This window comes from Tetrao urogallus (assembly GCF_951394365.1).
Source record: "Tetrao urogallus genome assembly, chromosome: 3".
NCBI classification, from domain to species: Eukaryota; Metazoa; Chordata; class Aves; order Galliformes; family Phasianidae; genus Tetrao; species Tetrao urogallus.
The window spans coordinates 32,777,636-32,798,436 of record NC_136815.1 but is presented as its reverse complement, the minus strand read 5'-3'; the positions used below and the strand labels follow the sequence as shown (position 1 = coordinate 32,798,436).

The window sequence follows — 20,801 nt, the reverse complement described above, 5'->3', positions numbered from 1 at the left end:
CTTTGCCCTTAGATTCTAGGGAAAAAAATGTGAATAATTAGTGAAGAATTGCTTCTGCTGGGTAGATATTTCCATAGTTCTTAGCTGTGAAGATATTTTATTTCTTATAACTCTGGTACCTCTACAAGCATGTCTGTAAGTTCTTCAGTAGTAGTTTTCTTTGCATATTATTTTTCTTGTTGGTTTAAAACAAGGATGTCAATGTTGCAAAGCTATGTAAAATTAAAGCAAGTTAGTTTACTTTCAGTCCCAGACCAAATGAGAAGTGTAGATGTCATTGTTATCTTTGCTTAGAGTCCCATTTATTTGCTAAATCTTTGTTTATTCACTGTGAGAGGAGAAAATTATTACTGGGTAGTGGAAATTGAGTAGCATCAGTTTTTGACTCGATGGCAGCATGGCTGACATTTGCAAATAGATGTTTGCAATCAAAATAGGTAACAATGCCAACAATTAAGATACTAATTGTGCATTTTCTTTGGTGCTTCTTCGTTGGTGGTTGTGGTGTGTTGTTTCTTTTTTATCCTGTGTTTTGTAGATTATCCAAATTCTGAAATTTTTCAGGGAATTCCCAAGAGATGCTTCCAAATTGTTCACTATTCTAATTAAAAGCAGAAATTAAAAGGACAAGAAAAGCTGGAGCTCGAATAGTAAATGTAGGAGAAATTGATAACCTTCCAAAACAAAGATTGCGTTAGTTAACCAGCTTTCAAAACTGTGATTTCCATGTTTTATTTATTAATAAAATGATCAAAACGGTAACTGAAGAAAAATTTCTTTGTTTCTGTAGAAAGAGAAATTTCGTATCTATGATGAATACTGCAGTAACCATGAGAAGGCACAGAAAGTTCTGCTTGACCTCAACAAAATAAGAACAGTACGGACATTTCTTCTGGTAAATAAACTTTCAGTTGATGTTCTAACAGGTTTTTGTTGTTTTTTTTTTTTAATTTGGCAGTGAAATTCTAGTTTTATTGTCTCCACCATGTAAAAACTATGTAGTACCTTCAAGTGGTCAGCGGGTAGTTTCAACTGGGGGTGATGTTTTCAGAAAAGGGGACTGTGTACATCAGCTGCTCTTGGATCCATGCATAACACAGCATTAGGCTTTATGCCTTGATTTTGCTGGCCAAGAAAGAACAGGGTGTAAATCCAGCTGTAAAAAGGAAAAAGAATAGATCAAGTTGTGTGAGGAAGGGTAGAGAGGATAAAGAAATGAAATTAGAGAAAGAAGCTGAACCTCTATGCAGAACTTTTGATGTCCACGTTCTGGTACTATAACCAAGGCTATGCTGAACAGCAGAATGTTTTCTTATGGTTCATAGAATAGTCATCCTGATTGTAGACACAGGCTTAATCAAATGTTAAAAGACAAACAAACAAACAAAACCAGAAACCTGCTACACATTTAGTCTTCGACTTTACAAGACAATGAAAGATGAATTTTAAAATATTGAATATGACAGACCTCATTATTTTTCCACAGCAAAAACAGTTTCCATATAAATACTGAATTTCCTAGTTGTTGACATTATTTGTTAAAATAAGATTTCAGTGTGGAATGACTTTGCATTATCCTTTGTTGCATCCTGTGATAACAAGGTCAGCTTTGAAGTGCATGGCCTTCTGTGTTGGAACTTACGCACTTGGAGAGGTGCCTGCGGATAAGATACTGAAATTCAGAGTGATCAAATCCAATTACTGTGTTTTGGGACTATGAGTGAACTTGAGCAAATGTCACTGTCAACAAAGCTTCACAGATGTGGTTTAAAACATCACAATATTTATTTATTAATTTTTAGTACACTGTAGGCTTTCAATGCTGCTGTTTCTTGTCAGAGTTCTTGGTGAAATTGTCCTAGAGCAACTTAGTAAATTTGGGAAAGGTACTGGGTCTGACTCCTCTCCTATCTGCATTAACTTACAGCCAGGGAATTTTGTTATTGTAAGAATGCACAGGGTATCTTGAAGCACCAGCTGCCTTTTTTGCTGTCTCTTATTCTATAGTGTTCCATTCAGAGTAAAAACCAGCAACAACAAACAAACAGCTTCAGAGTTATTATATTTCCTCAGAGAATGACACAGTATACCTCAACTTGAGGAGCTGCACACATATAATTCTTTTTTTTGGCAGCAGCATGACTGAACTTAAGAAGGTATGAATGCTCACTAAAGAGACAAAAACCAAAATGACTTGGAGAAAGATTGCCAAGAGCTTGTTTTGAAATAAAGAAAGCCAAGTGTGCAGTTGTGGCAGTTCATGTGTTAGTGTAATGTATTCCTGGGGGCATGCATAAGGCTTTTACAGGAGTTTATCATTCCTCCTAGATTTGGGATGCACCTGTAGAATAGGCAACAACAATCTAACCCAAAGAACAGGATCTCTGACTGTTCAGTTTGAAAGTAAAATTGAGTCCTTCTAGCCAGACAGAACAGTACAGGTTTTAGAGGTGTGATTATCTACAAATAACTTGGAGTTAAAACCAGGCTTCTGTGCCATTAAATATTAAAGACAGACATTATATAAACCTGTAGTTCACATTATTTTGAACAGGTTGGTCAGTCTTTTTTGATTGGTAGATTAAATCAGGTACCTTAGGATAAAGCAACCTTTAGGATAAGGCAGAAAATGGTTGACCAGGGATACAAAGCAGAGCCTTAGGCATGGATGTACAGATCCCCATAGCAGTACTGGTTGTTGGGCAATCGCATTGTGAGTTAGACACTGAGTGGAGCAGTCACCCAGTTGTGTAACCTCTGTTCCAACAATGGATCTGCATCCAGATTTGTGGCTTGTATCAAAATATCATCTGTGTTTTAAGCGTATTTGTTTAGTGTTTTCATGTTAGACATTTTGCTCTTTGAAGCCATAGTTGATCTCTTGTCAATTCCTTCTGGTATCTTGATAAAATAATTTTCATTTTTACTGTAGATCTTTATGCTTGCAGTTTGATTACAGCAATTTCAAATATTTGTTGTGATGTAGATTTGGTTGTCTCAGATTGCCCTAATTCTTTTTTCTCTCTCTCAGCTGTGTTTTCATGGGTGCTTCCATGCAGTATTTCAAGTATTCTTTGCTCCTGTGTTGGAAGTTGTCAAAAGTCACAGATTTCTTAGCCCATGACTACGGATATTTTATTCAGTGCCCATCATGTTTAAGTAAAAAAAACCATCGAAACAGTAGACCTTTATTGTATCAGGATACCATATTGAAATCCATCAAACCATTTTTCATACTGCTTTCTATCTCAAACAGCATCTATAATGATCACTTTGAATTCTATGTTGTTGTTATTGACATGTGAAAGGATATTAGCATTTTATTTATTGCCTCTTATTGTGTTTACATAAATTGCCACTCTTAATTGGATTAGATGAAGATAATGAGGGTTCCCTGCATAATGATTACTGCATGACACCACTGCAGCTTCCTTGCCATGGAAGTCTATGTACCTGTCTGTACATGTGTTCAATTCTGTTCTTGTGATAGTCTTGCAAATCTCTTTCATCACATACTTGATTTATATGTAGGTTAGCTATTCCTGTGTGCACATGCTCTTATCTTCGTTTTTGTAAATTTTAACAGCAACTGCCTATGTTATAGAAACTTGATGTTTAATGGAGATTAAAACCTATTGCAGATTCATCTCTTGAACTTTAGTGTAACTGATCCTTTGAGAAACTGTAATGTTATCAGGATTTTTTAATTTGTGAAACTGTTTGCACTCTAGAATTGCATGCTCCTTGGAGGACGTAAGAACACAGATGTACCATTGGAGGGATATCTTGTAACTCCAATACAGAGAATATGCAAGTATCCTCTTCTTTTGAAGGTATTTCTGAGTTTTTTTTTATCCTCGATTTCATACTCTCCATTTGAAGCTGGTTGCCAAGCGTATTTCAGTGAAACAGTGGAAACTATCTCCCTTCAGAGTGAATAATCTCCATTAGATATTGTACCCAGACTTGTGTTAATTAAAGCTAATGCCAAGACTTCTGATACCAGTATTAAAAGGATGGAGTTTGGCTCAATGAAGATTATTAGCTTTCCTGTATATGTAGCAGTGAAGTTGGCTCTTCATTGTTGAATGGAAGTGAGGCATTCAAGTGAGTTTAATGAGACTGATTTCAGCTGGGTTTGACCAAATCTTTGCTAGAAATGCTTGGGGTAGTAGAGTTTGTTACCAACATACTTTGCTAAATCTAATTTACCATCATAAAATCGTAAATTAAAAATATATATGAAAATGATATTAAAGAAACACTTCAGAATAACAGTAAGATGTTGTGTGATACATTTTTAATGTGTTTGCATGCTTACCTTACTGTTGTGGCTTAAAACGTAAAGAAAACTGTTAAATGTGCTGATAGGCATTAAATATTCAAGTCTCTGAGCTACTGCAGTTTTCTAATGCTAGGAAATAAGATAGTATGATCTTTAGGAAAGTAAGTATTTAAACACATTTATGCTTAACAAATTTGAGATTAACGTTGTTTATTATTTCAAACTATGAGAGAAACAAGAGTGGATTCTGTGTTAGTTGTGATTATTAGGCTATATTTTTTCAGTCCATATGAGTTTAGATCTCAAACATTGCCACATAGAAGGCATATGCATTTCATTGCTCTAACATAAAAGATGAAAAGTAAATACGGTAAAATAAAGATTTTTTTTTTAAAACAAGTTAATACAATTACAGGGAAGTTTAAGTCATCTCAGATAGTTTGATAGTTAACTCAGATAACTGTAAAACTGTGGTTTTACAGTTCCCTTGGCTTATTTTAAAATTATATATATATTTTTTTCAGTGGACGTTCTACAGACAAAACAGGGAAATTGACTAATGAATCACACTAGAGGCACACTGAAATGAATATATTTATGTAAAATAAATTTAGAGTGTGCTGGTGGCACTGTTAAACTACTTGCTAAAGCTTCTGAAAGAACGTACCCAACCCTCTGTCAGAATGTGCACTGAAGGCAGCCCTTCGCTGAGCTGTAAAAGGGGAGTTGGTAGTTTGAGATAGGAAATCTTCAATGAATACAGGCAACTCCACTTTTGTTTTTCAGAATGGCTGCTATTGCCAGTAGCCATACAAAATTGGTGAGTCACCTAAACTATTGTTCACTGCTCCCTTGTGTTACGGTAGATTAAACAATGGAGTGGAGATAAAGAAGCTGTTTGGTTTTTTTGTCCTGAGTTGCAGGAAAAGCAGGTGTTAATTTCAACTCGGTAAACTAGCATTTTAATGCAGAATTGTTATCTTTGTTGTTGAACAAAGCCATCCCACGCTATTTAAAAACAACAACAAATGTCCACATGCAGAAACTTTGAGGTGAGAAAAGTAGCAGAAATAGAAGCTTTTTCCTAAGTAGTGATTTAGTTTTATTACTAGTAATTTATTTCTCTGTGTTTTAGTTTCCTACCAGGACAAAATGCAGGAGGGCTTATTACTTTTGCAAATAGTGAAAGAAGTCTGTCTATGATTTGATTTTGTATCCTGGTCAGTTTAAGCCTCCTGTAATGTTCACTTAGAGATCAAAGACAAGTTCTTTTTTTCTTCTAATGTAATAATAGGAGTTACTGAAGCGGACTCCAAGGAAGCACAGTGACTATGCAGCATTAATGGAAGCCCTCCAGGCCATGAAAGCTGTCTGTTCCAACATAAATGAAGCCAAGAGACAAATGGAGAAATTAGAGTTTTTGGAAGAATGGCAGTCTCATGTTGAAGGATGGGAGGTAATGTCACAAAATGTGTTGCTTTGCATTGAGGGAGACATATCAGTTTTCAACAGGCATGTATTGCACAAGTTTTATCATCCTGAGGATATGGTGAGTTCCTCACTTCTATTAAATGACAGCTTTTATTTATGCTCTACACTGCAAATCGTGTCCGTGATTGAGCATTGCTGTGTAGAACCTCACTGATTGGCATCTACATTTAGTCCAGTGAGTTAACTTCTCATCTTAATACCTCTGTACCTCTATCCAGGCTGATAATAGACTGTGATTCAGTTAATCACCCACGTTGGCTACCTGCCAAGATTCAACATCTTAACTGCTGGCAAGATTGGTGACCAGTTTGAAAGCTGACAATCCTTAATAGTGAGAGGTTCATGTGCTTCTCACTGTAGAAATGGACATGAGTGCTATCTCAAAAGCTGTACCCTCAAATCTTGTGCTAATCTTGATACATATAGGCAATGATTCTTTGCTCTCTGTAATATTTAGTGTCTGGAAAAGATAGAAAGAAAAATGTATTTTTTGAATGCTAGACTGGTAGACTGAAATCTAATCTTTTAGCTATGAAGTGGGAAATGGCCTTCATACAGTACAGAGAAAAGAAAGGCTTAGAGGCTCACATGGGACCTTGAATCAGAGAAAGCTTTGAGATGGATCTGCTTGAACTTTAACTGACAGAGTTCCACAGGAAGTGTGACAACAAAAATGTTGACAATAGGCAGCTTTCAAGTAAACATTCATACTAATAAGTAAAATGGAAGAGAGGAAAAACAGTCTATACATAGCATTGTTATCTCCCTGCTGTTGGCTGTGGCTAAGACTGGGTCTATGATGCGTTACAGTGTTTTTGCAGTGGCAGCAAAGTTTGTATAGTACCTTCGAGCTCATCTCTGCTTTGAAATTTCCTATTTATCTAAAAATTTCCTATTTATTATTATTTATATATTTATATATGGATTCAGCAACAGATTTTACTTCGGTCAAAATTCTCCCTGTATCTTCAGTACACTGTAGGATATGAAACATATAACTTATTTTTCCTTTTCATGTGTGGCAATGTTTTCAAAGGTAGCTCTTCCATTGCTGTAATTAGGGTAGGTATAATTTGGGGGAGAAAAATCTTCTCATCCCAGACCTTAGAGTATGATAGTCTTACTTGAGACTGGCACTGTAACACATTCCATGAAAATTCACTGTGCTATGAGAAGAGGGATCCTAGCAAGTACAACAGCTCTGTAATTGTTGGTCTCTATTCAGTCAAGCCTTTCTGTGTAACTGCATTTAGTTATAGCACTCAGTCTCAGAACAAAACAATCCATTAAAGATGAACAATAAATGACATGGAATATGCACTCATGCCAGGATATTGTTCACAGGATTTTTAAGACGGATGTAAATAAAATAAAGCTTTAAGTGTTATTATGATTGAGAGAGACATCTTATGTGAAAGTAGTAAATATCTTAACAGCTGCTTGTTTAGACATCGTAAAAATAAGTTTCTCCTTTGCAATTAGCTTGACCATGCTGCCATCAGCTATATCTTAAAAAGATTACATGTAAACATTAAAATGCATGTCACTTTTATGATAACATCATGGAGGAGGCAACAGCAAGCTAACTGGCAGGTTAAGTGCTTATGTTACTAATATTCTAAGATGAGGTAAGCTTGTTAAGTCCGTATTGCCTATCACTGATTTTCTTCTTTCTGTTGTCAGATTTTCAGTTAGGTCTTCTACTGCAACGATTAAGTTCTACTTGCTTTTGGTGCCTTGAGTGTTATGTTTATGTCAAATACATCCTAATAAGCACGCCCATTGTAAAGTTTTATATTATAAATATGATCAATTCAGTGCATTATTAGTTATGTAAATTAAGAACTATTCTCAAACCTCTAACCCTGAAAAGCAAATTCATTTTCCTGCATTAAGCATTTTCTCGCTCGTTAAGAAGACTTACAGTAGTAAATATGTTTTCTGTTGGATATACATTAATGAGCAAAGGTAGCGATATGGACAGAAGCATGCGGAACACAGACTTATTCTTTCTCTTCTCAGAATGTGTTCTGTGAACTGTAACATAGTAATTTCCTTCCAGCATTGATTTTCTTCCCTAGATTTAATTTTAGAATTTCACTTGTGTTTGAACTCTGAAAGAATGCCATTGTCTTAAGATCTGTTTTCAGGACAGTTAGGTGATATTTACTGTAGCTGAGCTGATCAGGTTTGATGTTATCATATGGCAGCCACAGGGTGCCCAATCTGGCAAAACTGCCTTGGTCTTAATAGGCACATCCTTTGCAAGCATGAAATATGTTTAATCCTTGAAATGGTCAGAATTCCAGAGCATACATAAAAACTAGCAATGTTTTGAATGAATCCAAACAACAACTACAAAAAACTCTATGAATGCGATGTATGAGAGTGGATTTAATTAAATAAACATCTGGTTTTCTGCATAGCCTAAAAATAAAGAGGAAACTTGTTGGAGATTTCCTTCCAGAAGGAAATGCTTAGCACATTGCCTGGCCCCAACTAGAAGGGAAAGGGGGGGAGAAAAAGACTATTTTAAGAATCTGATCAAAGCATGGCTTGAATTCCTATACATAAGTGTCACAAAATGAAGCTTGTGTTTGTTATAACAAAAATACAGATTCATGGAAAAATGGAACATCTGCTTCAAGAAAGGAAATTAAATGAGAAAGTCATTATACTCAAAATTTTCTAAGTGGTTAAATTTATTTGCCTGAATCCAGAACTTGTGTAGGTGGCTGTCTCAGCTGGAGAATGGCTCAGCAGCTGAAGGAGCCCGCCAGTAAAATTTGCGTGGATGTTTCAGTGACGGAAGAAGAAATAAAATTGTTGTTTGTTCTAAGCTGGAACCCGAACAACCCAGTGTGACTCACAGGCTGACTTATTAACAATAGCATGGGATATTCTGTCTCAAATAGCATTTTAATAGAGATCTCTGTTTTAAACTCCAGAAGTTTTAGCCCGTTTTCCTGGTTTATTTCTATTTCCTATGCATACGTGCAAGTACTGAAATGTAAAGTAGTAAGTACAGTTTTTCTCCTTTATCAGTGATAGAGTGATGGATACTGATTCAGTACAGCCAGATCTTCATATTTGAATGAAATTTGCTCAGAGTATGTGGATAAGTAACACCTGAAAAAACTGAAACCAACAAATACTGCTTTTGATTTCATAGTAGTAAAGGACGTTTTTTACTATCAAAGATATGTATTTAATGACTTAAGGATAAAAGGGGAATATTTTAAATTTCTTTCATATAGACTTTCTCCTTCCAATGTATTTTAGTGTTTTTATTTTGTATTAAGTACTATTCTAAAGAAAGATATTTGGGTCTTCAATGACTCTGTAAGAAAGATGAAGGACAAACTATGTTGTAAGAATTCTGGTTTCACTAAAAATACTTCATCAGCTTTAATTGCTGGTACTTCATATCAATACATGAGTTGTAGCATAGGAGCAGTGCTACAGTGAGCAACTGTATGATCTTCACTTGCAAGCAGTGAGTATATATGATAAATGTTTTCATGAAAATTTTATTAAAGCAAATTACTTTTTATGTTCTAATTGCTCACATTTAAGATTTCCTTGGTAGTTTGAGTTCAAATATTTAATGAAAGCGTGTTTGTCTCAGAAAAACTTGGTAATATTTGTTCCAAAGGTTTGTTCAGTTTTAGCTGTGGAGTCAGTAGCCTCTCCTGCTTATAGGACAAGGGTGTCCTCTCACTTGTAGCCTTGAACTTGCTCCACAAGAAGGACTGCTCAGAGCTGGATAAATGAGTTATCCTAATGGCCTAGGAATAAACTAGTTTGAGTATTCCTGCTGTAAACCCTTGTTTAAAGTGCAGATGCATCCTTCATGAGAAGGTTTCTATAGTTTTCATTCCTCCTTTGAATTATGTGATATGCTTGTCCTTTGTGCAGCCCATCATGTCCTTCTTTGGGATGTTTTTTGGGATGCTCTGGAGAGGAGTGCTTACGTCAGATGTAGAATTGGCATTACTTTCACATAATATATCCTTCCTTTTCTGTCCCTTTCAGCTCCTTTCCCAACCAAATTCTAGGAGCAGGCTGACCCTCACAGTGTTGAACGCATATGGTGTGGTGGAGGGAGCAGAAGGAGGGATATTTCTGCACTGACAGTGTTATGTAGGACAGCCAGACGTGACTTCTGATCCTGTTATCTTATTCCCTTGGACTTCAGAAAATGCAACAGTAATAACAAAATTCATTGACCTACAGCCACACCAGCATGGGTTATGATCTTGTCAAAAGGTATAGGATAAGTGAAGTTAACATTGTTCAGTATTTGGAAGGGAGGTCTCTAAGGGAAAAAAGTACCATTATAATGTTTTCATCATCTAGTAATTTGTATTAGAAGAAGAGGAAAATGAAGAGGAAAATAATAGCAAAGTATAGTAACGTGGTACAGATAAAATGTCATGCTGCAGCGTTAAACTTGAATCGTAAATGAGGTAAATCTTGGGAATTGAGGTAACCTGAAACATATAGATTTAGCATATGTAAAAAATGTGGTATTTGAAGTCATGATTCTGACGTAGTGACAGAACTTGCTTGGGCTGTTGGGAGAAGGTTAAATTTTCCTGCAGTGAAAATGAGTATTTCAATATAAAGAGATTAAATGATTTCATTAAATGTCTTCTCTGCAAAAAATACACCCTTTTGTAGAAAACTGAAACTGCTGATACAGTTTTAAAACCTTAAAATTAATTTTTTTGGTTCCCAGGTAGAAATGATAATTTTCCAGCAAAGATGGAATTTTCTGTAAAAACAAGGCAACACAAAACCCAGACTTTTAAAATTAAATTGCAACAAAGTTTAAAAGTAGCATAAGGTATTAGTTACTCTTATTAATGTACAAATGAAGTGAAATAGAATGGAAGGTAATAACCTACTTTTCTGTTGTTGTTAGCAAGAATTAAATACAGTCCTAATTTATTCTTAATTTATATTATTGAATGTGCTTTTAAAATGCTTTGATGTTTGGTTTCTAATAAGACTGTAAGATTAATTTGTTAGCTTCTGGTGCTTATTCTCTCTTAGGAAAGGAAGTATGGCCTAGCAGCTACAAACGACATTCATTTTGCCTCATTTTATCCCAGTTAGAATCAAAAGTAGTTAGCATTGATATTGAAGTTTCTTGATCTGTAGAGCTGAATTGTGGTTATAGTTGTGCAATCTCTCTTATCTCTGTAAACAGCCTGTTTGCCCCTTAGAGCAGAGTCTGAGCTATTGCTCAACATTCAGAGCTGTGATGTACAAAGGATAAATGGTAAGATGAGGAGCTGAGAGTGAACCCGTGATTGCTTCTTGGTTCTTAATTGAGTGGGTTTTGTTGTTTTTTTTTTTTTTTTTTTTTTTTGGTGGGCTGCTGTGATTAGATCAAGAGGAAGTAATGCAGTTATTGCAAGTAGAAATCATTCAGAACATGTGCAGACAAAAGGAAAATCCTGGCTATGGCAGATTTTCCAAGTTGAATGTTGACTGCTTAAAATTAGGAAACTCCTTGGGCCAGGGCTGTATGTTTAGGTGCAGTCAGATGTGTAATTGTTGATAGGATGCTACGAATTACTATAGCACAGGGATGGGAGATCTGTCTCTCAGAAGCATGGATTTGTATGGCAGTCAATCAGACAGTATGCTGTGTCCTGCACTTGAGCCGCACCACCACCGTGAAGCAGGATAGATACGAGGAAGAGTGGCTGGAAAATTTCTCAACAGAGAAAAACCTAGGGATGCTTGTTGACAGCCGGCTGAACATCAGGCAGTGGTGTGGAACATGAGCCAGCGGTGTGGCCAAGGAGGCCAATGACATCCTAGTTTGTGTCAGAAACAGTGTGGCCAGCAGAACTAAGGAAGTGGCTGTCCTGCTGAACTTGGCACGGGAAATACCACACTTCAAATACTCTGTTCAGTTTTGGGCCCCTCACTACAAGAAAAATATTGAGTTGCTGGCATATGCTCAGAGAAGAGCAGTGGAGCTGGTGGAGGGAATAGAGAAGAAGACATACTGAAGACTGACTGAAGGAACTGGGCTTATTTAGTCTGAAGGACAGGAGGCTGAGTGGAGACACCTTTGCTCTCTACAGGAACTTGAAAGGAGTTTTGTATCTTTTCTCTGCTGACAAGTGTTAGAACCTGAGAAAATGGCCTCAAGTTTTTATAAACAGGATGAGGGTCAACTCTTTGAAAGGGTAGATAACAGGAAGACAAGAGGAAATGGTTTTAAGTTGAAGGAGGGAAGATTTAGATTGGATGTCAGGGGGATGTTCTTTACAGCGAGAATGGTGAGGTGCTGGAACAGGCTGCCCAGAGAGGCTGTGGATGCCCTGTCCCTGGAGGTGTTCAAGGATGGGTTGGATGGGGCTCTGGGCAGCCTGGTCTAGTACTAAATGGGGAGGTTGGTGGCCCTGCCTGTGGCAGGGGGGCTGGAGCTTCATGATCCTTGAGGTCCCTTCCAACCCTGGCCATTCTGTGATTCTGTGATTTGCCAGGGGGGTTGTTAGAACTTCATGGAAAAGGTGAAAAAACCCTTGGAACAGTGATTGGAACTGACTGCCCAGGGAAGTGGTGGAGTCTCTGTTTCTGGAGATATTTTGAGATGTGTGGATGTGGCACTTTAGAGATGTGGTGAACTCGTTAGTGCCCAGTCGATCTTTGGATTTGGTGACTTTTAATGGTCTTTTCCAACCTAAATGTTTGTGTGAGTCTATGATATTCAGAACAACAGAGAACAACTTGAATTCAAGGCAGGCTTTCTCAGGAGGTTAGTTTGCCTTTGTAAGGCATTGAAATGGTAGGAATTTTTCATAGAAATATTTGTGGAAAAATGTTATTCCTTGTTAAAGTTGCTTCTTTTTCATTAACCTTTTTGAAAATGCCCACCTTCTTTTCAAATAGGAGAATGATCTGCCTGAAGAAAAATGAGGCATGGGAAATTTTATCCCAAGTGTACAAAGATTAGCAAAATTCTGATGTCTTCAGAGTATGTTAAGTAGTATGCTAGGCAGTCTTAATTGTATATGCTGTTGTTAACTTTGCATGAATTTTAAACGTTACTGATTTTTGTTTTGAATCTATCTGTAGCTCAATTTAGTGTGGAATTATATGTATAATTTTAATGATGTTTGAGTTCTATGATACCTTAGATTTCCAGTTCATCTTGGCATACATTATGTGTTTCAAAGCCCCACTTTCACGCATTTCCTAATAAATATTAAAATTACTGAGACGTTTGCCTGATTTCAAATGTAAGCGTTCAAAAAAGGAACAAACCATTACTCCAGTTACTACATGAACACAAAGCTAATGTTAAACATCATTAAGTAAATTTTTAAAAATATTACAAAGTTACAAAGTAATATATTACCATGTGTATTAATCTTGATGTTTTGGAGAATTGTTACCACTGTCTGTGTGAGAGACGCTGTCCTTTCTTGCTGTAGAATTCACACAAAAAAATGATCTCTTTACTATTGTCTGTAGGGGTCTAACATCACTGATACATGCACAGAAATGCTGCGAAGCGGATTACTTCTGAAGATTTCAGCGGGAAATATCCAAGAGCGGATATTCTTTCTCTTTGATAACCTTTTGGTGTACTGCAAAAAAAAGCACAGGTAAAGAATTCACTTACACTTGGAAAAATCATTTGTGTTTTTCTCACGGTAGAGCTGGTTCTTTGTATGCTTTTTCTGAATATTTGAACAACTCCAAAATACTTACTGTGATTAATTGCATTGACATTGAGGCCCTGGAATGTGTCCAGAGAAGGGCAACGAAACTGGTGAGGGGTCTGGAGCACAAGTCTTATGAGGAGGGGCTGAGGGAGCTGGGATTGTTCAGTCTGGAGAAGAGGAGGCTCAGGGGAGACCTCAGTGCACTTTACAACTTCCTAAAGGGAGGTTGTGATGAAAAAGGGTCTGGCCTCTTCTCCCAGGCAAATAGTAGGACCTGAGGAAACGGACAGAAGTTGTACCAGAGGAGGTTTAGGTTGAACATTAGGACTAACTTTTTCTCTCAAGAGGGTGGTCAGGCATTGGGATGGCTGCCCAGGGAGGTGGTGGAGTCGCCGTCCCTGGTAGTGTTCAAGAGGCGCCTGGATGAAGAGCTACGAGATATAGTTTAGTAGCTTGTGGTGCTAGGAATGGGAGGGTGGTTGGACTGGATGATCTTGCAGGTCGTTTCCAACCTTGCGATTCTATGATTCTATGATTCAGTATATACTTCAGCATTTTCGGAGAAGACCTATCATCCAGGGAGAGATGTATTTAATTCAAACACTGAAAATGTTGTGCAGTAGTGCGGAAACCAAATGGTGATGTACAGAGAGAAGGAATCTACTTCATCAGACTTCCACAATGAGTTCTATGTGATAGTCCCACTCTCTTGTAGGAAGGGTAAACAATTTGAATTTATAGTTGAAACACATAGTATTGTAGCTTATGCTATGAAATTTGTCTCTATGGATTCAAGTATTTCAAGCCTTTGTACGTCTAATCAGGGAAGAGAACCAGGACACTATTTCTTGGTATATCACAAGGAACAATTCTGTAATTCAGCAGCAATGTTCTACAGTTAGTGTTCACTAAGTATTCTTACACTTCTGCAAAATAGGAGTTCTGAGTACAGGTATTCCTGTTTGAGTTTGTCTGTTGATGCAAAACAGCTTTGAGTAGCCAGTAAGTACACATACTTCTAAATAGATCCTTTGTGGGTCCTTAGATACAAAATAGACCTTGGAAATTCTCTCTAATACCGCAGCCAAATACAATTCTTTGCCACTGATAATGGAGACCAGAACTCCAGTGTGGGGCACCACAATCTTCATGTATTGTGTAGTACAGCAATGACCTGAGAATGCTTCAAAACACAATATGATGTATATATATACTTTTCTGAAAGAGTGGTCAGACAGTGGAATGGGCTGCCCAGGGAAGTGGTGAAGTCACCGACCCTGGAGGTGTTCAAGGAATGTTTGGATGTTGTGTTGAGGAATCTGGTTTAGTGAGCACTATTGGTGATCAGTAGGTGGTTGGACTGGATGATCTTGTAGGTCTTTTCCTCCCTTGGTGATTCTGTGATTGGCAAGTAGGCAAAGAGGGTGTTCTTCACAGGAAGCTTGTATTTTGACAATTTTTAAGTCCTTTCTTTTTTTTTTTTTAGTAGAGCAAGATATTTTATATAGTTTTTGATCATTCTTTTCAGCACAGTTGTGTAAACATGGATAAATAAGCTTTAGTTTCACAGATACAAATGTCTCTTGGGTTACTGGGTTTAGTTTACTTTGGAGAAAAAATATACTGAACCTTTTATGCTTACTACTTCTGGTTTATCTTACATAAGAGAAGCTGCATGGGACTAGGAGTCTCAAAAAACTTTCAGTAGGTTTGCAGTTATACCAATGCCTACACAAAATTTCAGCAATTCTTAATTATAATTTCTGATTAACTCTTATGTAAGAAAAAATGTCTTTATTGTTCTTCCAGGCATAAACACCACAGATGAGGTTAATGTTTATAGGACACAGTTTATATCTAAAGGTGTTATTTCATTTTCTCAGTCATACTATCCTTGTTTTGAATTTCTTGACAAGTGTAAGGAGGTTAAGCCAGGAGGAAACATTCTCCCATGCTGTATTTTGTCTTTAATGACAGAGTGACATGTAAGTATCAAGGTACTGGAACAGGACATTTAGTATGAGACTTTGTTTACAAAATCTCTTGTCATCTAGCAGTTCGTATCTAAGTCTTGTCAGAGGTAGCATTTTGCTTTAATGTCAGGAGTGTCCTATTCAGGAATGACTTCCACAGTTCAATTGCACAGGTATAAGTGGGCTATGACACTTTTAGTTGTCATTAAATGCTACTTGTACAAGTAGCATTGTAGAAACAAATCACAAGATTGTGCGTGACTGCTTATCTGCTCCTCTTTGATCAGGCGATTGAAGAACAGCAAAGCATCTACAGATGGCCATCGTTACCTCTTTCGGGGCAGAATAAACACAGAAGTGATGGAGGTAGAGAATGTAGATGATGGAACAGGTGAGTATATTTGTGCTGCGGATTTACAGAGTAAATGGTGCTGAAATCAAATGCAGCTTCATAATTTCTTTGAAAATAAAGAGAATAAGAAGCCACTTCAAAAGAGCGATCTGCTCTTATCAAAACTCTACTTCTGTGACACATCATTGCTTTCATACTTTATTAGCTCAACAGTCATAGATGACTTTTACACTAGCCTGAACAGAGTAATAAAGCAGAGTAACATTTATTGCTCAACTGGAGTCATATGTTTAACTTTATAACATTACAGCTCTACTAAATAGTATCCCTAGGCAGGTGATGTATTTGTAGAAGCAAATGCTGAATTTGTAAGGTGTTTGAGGAAAAGAAAAAAGTTTTTCATAATACTTTTAGGACATAATAAAATAGGAGGCATTACTTTATATTTCCAATGAATCTATGACTCATACTGGATTTCTAGTTTTCTACTTTTCTTTGCAGTTTTCTGTACTTTGAAAGTTCTTTTCCAGAGAAAACTAATGAACTCTCCCTCTATTAGTTGACATCACTTTAATTATAACTCTTGACATTGCTGGGACCACAGAAGATTATATCCACCATGAATATTCTAAGAACTTTGTAATACAACATTTCATTGTTTCCAATTCCATGCATTACCGTGCTTTAAGCAAATATTTCTTCTGTTGTCTTTAGTGAAGATTTCTTTCTTTCACCGCATTCATCATCTGTATTTCTCAAGGCTGTCATTACTTTCTTCATTAGCTTGTTCTTGCTATTCTGTACTTGATCTTGTTTACACTGTCCTTTTATTTCCTGTGCATTCATTTTTAGACATAAGGAAAAGCTTTTTCTGTCAGAGAGTGGTCAGGCACTGGAATGGCTGCCCAGGGTGGTGGTGGAGTCGCCGTCCCTGGCAGTGTTCAAGAGGCGTCTGGACGATGTGCTGCGTGATATGGTTTAGTGCTTGTGGTGGCAATGGTGATGAGGAGACGGTTGGACTAGATGGTTTCCAACCTTGTGATTCTATGATTTTCTTAGTGAATTTTCAAGCGCAGGTTATCCCCCTCTCTGCTCCAGACACCAGTAGTCTAATTTCCTCCATCAATAGGAAGTCTTGCTACCTTACCCATTTCCTATAGCCTTGCATACAATAGTGAAGGCCATCTTCCTTCCTTCCCACTTCCTCTCCTGAGCCATTTCAAATCTTGTTGCTTTGTTATATGGAACATTTCTAAAACCTGGAGAGGTTCCTTTCCTCACTTCAGAAACATGAGTTAATGGTTTGATTATTTTATTTTGTGTGTAATTCTCACCTTTTTTCCTCCACATCCCCAAGTTTCCTGCCTTCTCCATTTCTATTAGTCCAGTATCCTAGAACAGTTTTCTTGTAATTATTCTTTTTTGATGTTGTATGGTTCTCTTTGAAATATCAAAATATTTGCCATTTCCCTGGCCTGTGGAAGCTTTCCTTCGTTTTTTTTTTTTATTTCTGTCACTTTTTTTTTTTTTTTTTTTTTTTTTTTTTAAATAAACTTGTTTTCTTCCTTGTGGTCAGAAGTCCCTCTCCTTGTGCATCTGTAAGTCTTACACGATGCTCTTCTTTAACCTTCCACTGTCTTATTTTTTGTACTGTTCTCATTTGTTGCACTCAGATGTCTTGTTTCTCATCCCCTGTAGTCATCAGCCTTTGAACTTTAACCCTGTAATATTTTATTGCATTCTTTTTGCCTTATGTAATTCTCAAGCATAGCAATTTGTTCTTTGAGCCTCGTTCATATAAGCTTTGCAAGTGAATGTTTGTTATATTATTTTCTTCTCCTTAATAATCTATTATCCATCATTCTCCATAATTCTAATTTCAGAGTACAAGCTCTTAGGGGCATTGTGATTTTATTTCCATAGCTGTATCTGACTTTCTCATGTATTCTTCATGGGGCTTTTGTAAGCATTAAAGACTTGAATCTAGGTGATACTTCCACAGATCTTTATTGCAGATTTTGGGATCATCTGTTCTCTTGGTATAAAGAACCATAGTGCTCTAGGGAACTGGATAACTGTGTTTGCTTTCAGCACTGATAAATGTAGGAGTGTAGTCTTTACTGTTGATAAACAGATGAATAGAAATAGGAAAACAGTGTCCTGGTGTGGTTTATTGTCATGCTAATGAACAATATACCTACAGAAATTAACAAAGGTTTTTCTTGACTGAGCAGTACAGTTGAGAAGCTTTCTCTCCTTTCCTTCTTTCTTCCTCTTTTTCCTTCCTTTTCAACATCACGAAGCACTCTGTTTTGTTTATTCAGTTCTTAGAATTTAGAGGAAAGTACATTTTTAAAGGCTTTCACCCGTCATTAAATGAATGCTATTTAGTTTACGAAGACAGGCACTTGATGCTTAGGAAATTCCAGATTTATGGTTTATTATGCTAGTTCTGTCTTGAAATAAAGCATGAAACAGAAAAATCATTGTGTGATAATAGTAACCAGAGATTGCTGGAAAAATGTATAAGGAAGAGGCAGGGAACCAAGGCTCTGCAGCAATTATGTGATTGGTGTTTTTGAGCACTGGTGCTCTTGAGAGTCTGAACACTGTGACACATAGAAGTCCTTCAACATATTTATTTATTTATTTATTTGCTTGGAAAAGAAGTCTATTGCATATGGCACTAACAAATTGCTTGATATGCATCTCTTAAAGGGTTGAGTGTTGAATTTTGTAAAAAATTTGTCGCAATTTTTCAAATTGCAAGCTTTTAATGTATTGCTGTGTATCATTAGACAATGTCATCTTTCATTTCCTTCTCTTGTGAAGATAGAAACTTAATAAATTGTTCAGCGTGCTTCTTTAGACTTTGGGAAGATCACCTTCAAGTCTTATGAAATTCTCTCTGCTCTAACCAGGATGTCAGATTTGCAAATCCTTTGCTTAGCCTGAGTGGCAGATGTGATTACTTTGCTGTGAAGCGTGCATGTTTCCTGTGCAGCTGGCCCATCAGAACATGCACACCTCTTGTCTGTCCATCCAGGCAGCAGGTGTGAAGCTCTCCATCGGATTTCGTTCAACAGGCTGTCCAAAATTGGCAGGAGTTTGTATGGAATAGTAGCAGAATGCTGAAATGCCATTAAGATGACTTTGATAGGTGTACTGGGGAGGCCATACAGCTTGAGGGCTTAAAGTCATGGGTAGCACATGGATCAAAAAAGTAAAGGGGTGTCATAGTTAAAGGTAGAGATCAAAGTCGAGCTGGACATTATAGTAGTGGGTTATTATTGCCGAATTTGGTGACAGCTACATGTGTTCATCCACCTGAACTGACTGCCAGCTAGCATTAGGCAATCTTAGCACCCAAGTAGGTGTTTGGGCTTTTCAGAGAGTTCTGTGATTTTGAAGGGCATGAGATAAATATGTTACCAAATTGCCAGCACTCAGGGTCCTGTAGTTACAGAAATTCAGAGGCAGTGAAAACTGCAAATTTAAAATGCCACTCTGTACGCTGAGATATTCAAGCAGCTGGATGAGCCGAATTTTCTGAATTAAACTCTTAAGTTAACATCAAAATTTGGTTCGCAGTGAAATGTAGGTACCTAAATCTGTGTTTTTGACTGCTTTTTTTACACACAATTTTAATTGCTGTGTTAGAGATCATATTTCCCTGCCAAATGAGGGTGTTGGGATCACAGATGCATGATGAAAAAAGACCACAGGAAAAATATTACCCTGTAGTTTTATACATGTTAACCTGCAACTTAAAAGCAAATAAACAAAAAGGTGCAACTAGTGCTTAATTGCTAGATTTTTAAGCCCATACAAAAATAATACAGGCGGATGTAAAGTTTCCTTCCTCTAGTAGCCCTTCAACCTCTCATCTCCAGAAGACTGCAGCCTCTCAACTGATAGCTTCTGTCTGAGACATTATTTTCTCTGGCTTTAGACTGTAGTTTTCTGGAGTTGCACAAGTGATATGATGGTTAGTTTTAAAGAATCAGTGTTTATAAAGAGGCAAAGGATTTTAAGCATAGGTTGTGTGCATAAAAATGTGGTACATAGGTAAGCAGTATGAAATGTGGTATAGTAAAAATAAATTCAGTTTCTTTTCCATCATACACTTGCTTGCACTTTCTTCCATTCTTTTGATTAATAGAAAATTTTGTTGAGTTAGAAAGCAGCCATCAGTCTCATAATTTTCTAGTAGTTCCTGACATTTCCCAGCCCACTGTAGACAGCTTGGCTGCTTTCCATCTAATTAAAATGCAGAGTTACTGAAAGGATACTAGCATGTCTGCTGAGATTTATGAGAAATTGTAGCAAGCATTTCAGCAGGAGTTTCAGTTTTAGAAAATCCCATCTCATTATATAAAACAGGGCTGAATTATGAAAAAGTATTTACAAAGTAAAGAGGTCTGTATTTGTTAGAATAGTTCAGGGCTGGCCCCAGGGCTTTCTTGTTTATTAATGAAAGTTTATGGTGAGAAAATGCTGACCTTTGATTTTTGTAATAATTTGTACAATAGTTATTTACTTATTCAAGTTTTAATCTATATTTTATTCAAAAAGATGTGTTTGCTCTCAGAGGCTGTTTATGCCTCACAAACTTTGCTTTAAGAGATGTACCTAATCCTATTCAAGGATATTCAGACTGTACAAAGGTGCTAGTTTCAGAGAAGATCTGTGTAGCAAATTTCTGAATAAGATTTATGGACTAGCATGTTAACATGAAATGTCATGTAAATAAAGAAAGGGCAATGAGGTAAATTATCTATTTTTTGTAGCAGAGCATTTTACATGTTAACAGGCAAAACTCAGGATATTTACAAACGTTAGCAGCAGTTGTTACTTCTCTCCCATTATGTGCATGCTGAAAATAGGCTGGTTAGGAACATATTTCAAAAACAGTGCATTTGCTTATAATGGACTTTTGTTATATTTTGTTATATTGTAGTTTGTGTAAACAAATTGTTTTTTACTTATGTATTTTACATCAAATA

General features: G+C 36.8%; 1 protein-coding gene across 2 annotated transcripts in view; it reads left to right on the top strand.

Moving 5' to 3' along the window:
* Positions 1–20,801, top strand: part of PREX2 (phosphatidylinositol-3,4,5-trisphosphate dependent Rac exchange factor 2) — a gene marked incomplete at both ends in the record, with an annotated part of 171,534 nt that overhangs the window by 53,066 nt on the left and 97,667 nt on the right. For both annotated transcript variants that reach the window (XM_079533287.1, XM_079533286.1), the window contains 5 exons: positions 791–895; positions 3,732–3,833; positions 5,580–5,741; positions 13,277–13,410; positions 15,731–15,834. In XM_079533287.1, coding sequence (XP_079389413.1) covers positions 791–895; positions 3,732–3,833; positions 5,580–5,741; positions 13,277–13,410; positions 15,731–15,834 — 607 coding nt within the window. The remainder of the gene's footprint in view (positions 1–790; positions 896–3,731; positions 3,834–5,579; positions 5,742–13,276; positions 13,411–15,730; positions 15,835–20,801) is intronic.